The sequence below is a fragment of the Oncorhynchus mykiss genome, chromosome 18 (assembly GCF_057628025.1).
Source record: "Oncorhynchus mykiss isolate SJ-2025 chromosome 18, ASM5762802v1, whole genome shotgun sequence".
Taxonomy (NCBI): Eukaryota; Metazoa; Chordata; class Actinopteri; order Salmoniformes; family Salmonidae; genus Oncorhynchus; species Oncorhynchus mykiss.
The window spans coordinates 68,387,684-68,390,591 of record NC_143039.1 but is presented as its reverse complement, the minus strand read 5'-3'; the positions used below and the strand labels follow the sequence as shown (position 1 = coordinate 68,390,591).

The 2,908-nt window shown below is 41.9% G+C and overlaps 1 protein-coding gene across 1 annotated transcript; it reads right to left on the bottom strand.

Moving 5' to 3' along the window:
• Positions 1 to 451: 451 nt before the first annotated feature.
• LOC149975630 (uncharacterized) lies at positions 452 to 2,270 on the bottom strand. The gene has a single exon (XM_090206838.1). The coding sequence runs from the start codon at positions 1,328 to 1,330 to the stop codon at positions 563 to 565; it is 768 nt and encodes a 255-aa protein (XP_090062964.1). The 5' UTR covers positions 1,331 to 2,270; the 3' UTR covers positions 452 to 562.
• Between the last annotated feature and the right edge of the window lie 638 nt (positions 2,271 to 2,908).

The following is a 2,908-nucleotide window of genomic DNA, read 5'->3' as shown; positions in this document are numbered from 1 at the left end:
ATTAAAGGTCCAATGCAGGTCGTATAATTTCTGGGTAACAATTAAGTCCTGTGGTTGTTTTACATTAAAATGTTTTTTAAATAAACAAAAAAAGCTTCTTAGCAAAAGGGCAATTTCTTAAGCAAGAATTTTGCCAGGATTGTCTGGGAGTGGTCTGAGTGGGCATGGGGGAAAACTGAAACATTGATTTTATTGGTAGAGAGGTTACGAATTGTCTGTCTTATTCATCTACAAACTAATTGATTTTCAGGCAGTCATTTCAAACAGCTCTTACACTAAAAGGGCATTATCATAATTTTCACAATTTCACAGTATTATTCCAACTTCAGTGTGGAAATATACGTATATAAAACACAGGGAAATCAAATTTGACTGCACTGGGGCTTTAAGATCATTTCAGATATCCTAAACTCTGAGTAAAACACATTCAAAAGGGAAGTAGGAACTTATATTATGTTGATGTATTCATTCATTTATTTAACACACTTAGTTTCAAACACCTAGACAACACAGCAACAATAATACAGTACACACATTCTCCATCAACTCATTAAAAACTGCCTCAGTGAAGCAATGATGTCACTTCTGTCTTCTGCAGCCACTTGTGGATCATGTCTGCCTTCTTGTCCCTTGTCCCAGGACCTTTCCTCCCGTCAACATCGGTCGGATGGTGGGCCAGGGCCAGCGAGGCCGAACCGAGGCGAATGATGGAGGAGCTAGAGTGCTTTGGGTCGATATCCAGGGCCCGGGCATCCTTGCTCTGGCAATTCATCATGACCATGGGGCTGCGGTCCTGCATGCTCTTCAGCTTCCTGTAGAACACCCTGCAGCTGAAGCCCTCGCTCCAGCCCTGGTCGATGTGACCCAGCAGGGTCCCCAGGTGGTCGTAGTACCTCAGGCAGCCTGAGCACTTGTACTTACTCTCCCCGCAGACTAATTCTGCAGCCGTGACCTTGTGGATAAAGAGAGGATCCACCTCGCCACACAGTGACCTCTGGGAGTCGGAGTGGTGGTGGTAGTACATGGTCTGTGGCGGCTGGGTGTGAGGGTGAGGGTCGGTGCCGGTCAAACTGTTGGACCCTGCCAGGGTTTGAGTGTCCAGGTTGAGGGAGTAGCTGTGGACAATGGTGTCTTGGTGGAGGTGTTGGTCGGAGGGCCTACTGGCGAGGTGCTGCTCGCTGCCCAGGTTGGTGGTGCCGAGCCTAGAGAGGAGGTCTGAGAGACTGGGGTTGAGTCTGGAGGGAGATGTCTCTATGGCCTTTGACTGCACCTGTACCTGACTCTCACAACCTGTATAGACAGCAGGCAGTTTACAAATCCAAGGCTTCATTAGTGGTCTAAAATTGAATCAATGAAAGAAAAATCTAGTCTGCATTGCCTCTTAAAAGTCAGTCTAAATTGGAACAGTTGGATTGTTTTCAGAGGTAGAAGTGAGTGGAAGAAAGTCACTCATTTCTCCCACAGCTAGAGGTGGAAATGGGTTTGACGCATTACAGTTCACTAAAGGTCATGACCTTCATCAAGCAGCAACATCTAAATGGAAAAATCCATTGAGTCTATCTGTACTTTTACCAAGAGTGATCACCAGATTCCCCTTCAGAAATGTCCATGTCATTGTCATCTCGCCCTGATAAACACTTTTACATGTCGACATCACATTATTACATGACTAGTGTCATAAGGGCAGCAATCTGAAACCATTAAAGAGTAACATACCAGATGATTCCTCTACAATATTTGTATTTTTGTTCTTAGTCCTCCTCAGAGCGTCCACACTCATGACCTTCAGTGCATCCTGCCTACACTTTTTCAACAGCTACTTTGAGTAGATAACTGTTCATTAATAAATGATATGAAAAGTGCTATAGAAATGTAATAAATTAGTATAACACTTGTGCATCATCATCACAGGCCAGAACAGTGATGTCACAAAGGGAACTCAATCTGAACATTTCGCTGTGATTAACATTTTCTAACATTAGCTAAAATGAGAATAATATTGAGTGCTATATTGTTGCTTAACAAGAGATGATTTTATCAGAAGTATCAGAACAAGCATTCCTTTTCCAGATAAATGTTTATAATGTCCATTCCTCTAGCATAACAATTTGCTAAAATATGTAGGCTACATATTTTGTGGATAACAGTGCCAGCATAATCATTTACCTCTCTCTGCAGTCCTAGTGTTATCAGTAAGATCATCTGTGGTATCATTCTTTGGCGAGCCAAGCTTCCTATAGTGTCCCTTCGTGTGATACCTGGATATATCCAACTCTAGTCAGACAGAGAAGGATGTAAAGACATATTACTGAAACACTCAGTGGCCATGATAAAAAACAAAAACTATCATTTGAAGTGTAACACATTTAAATAAGCAAGGCTACATCAGAACAGAGAACAACATAATAATACATGTTTTATTGAGAGATGGGAGAGTGTTGCTGCAATTGAGAGCATGGTTCATGTGTATTCAGGGCCAAATAAATGACAACATGTGCCAACATGAGCTCAGGTTGTTCACTGTACAAATAAATGTTCCCACTCAACTATCAGATGAATTACTTAGCTGTAAATTTACCTTCAATCTTCTTCACAGCAAAGTCCATTGAATTTCCCCCGTCTACAGTTTTGTGTACAGTTCTGTTATGAGCTCTTGAAGTACTAAAATGTTGCATGCTTCAAATACTTTGTTTCCTTGTTCCCCGGGAAACCAGAATTCTATGAGATCAGAGGGTTCCATTCAGAGAAGAGATACAAATGATCTAAAAATGTCAGTCAGCTCAAGCATTTGTCCTATGAATGCACTTATGTACATGATCATCTTTGATCAATCAAGTATGTGTTCACTTTCTTAGTTCCAAATACAGGTGGTAATTAGATCCACGTCAACCTGGGGCGGCAGGCTAGC

Bases quoted from the DNA above. Each gene is read 5' to 3' on its own strand.
- LOC149975630 (XM_090206838.1), bottom strand. From the start codon at position 1,330: ATGAAGCCTTGGATTTGTAAACTGCCTGCTGTCTATACAGGTTGTGAG.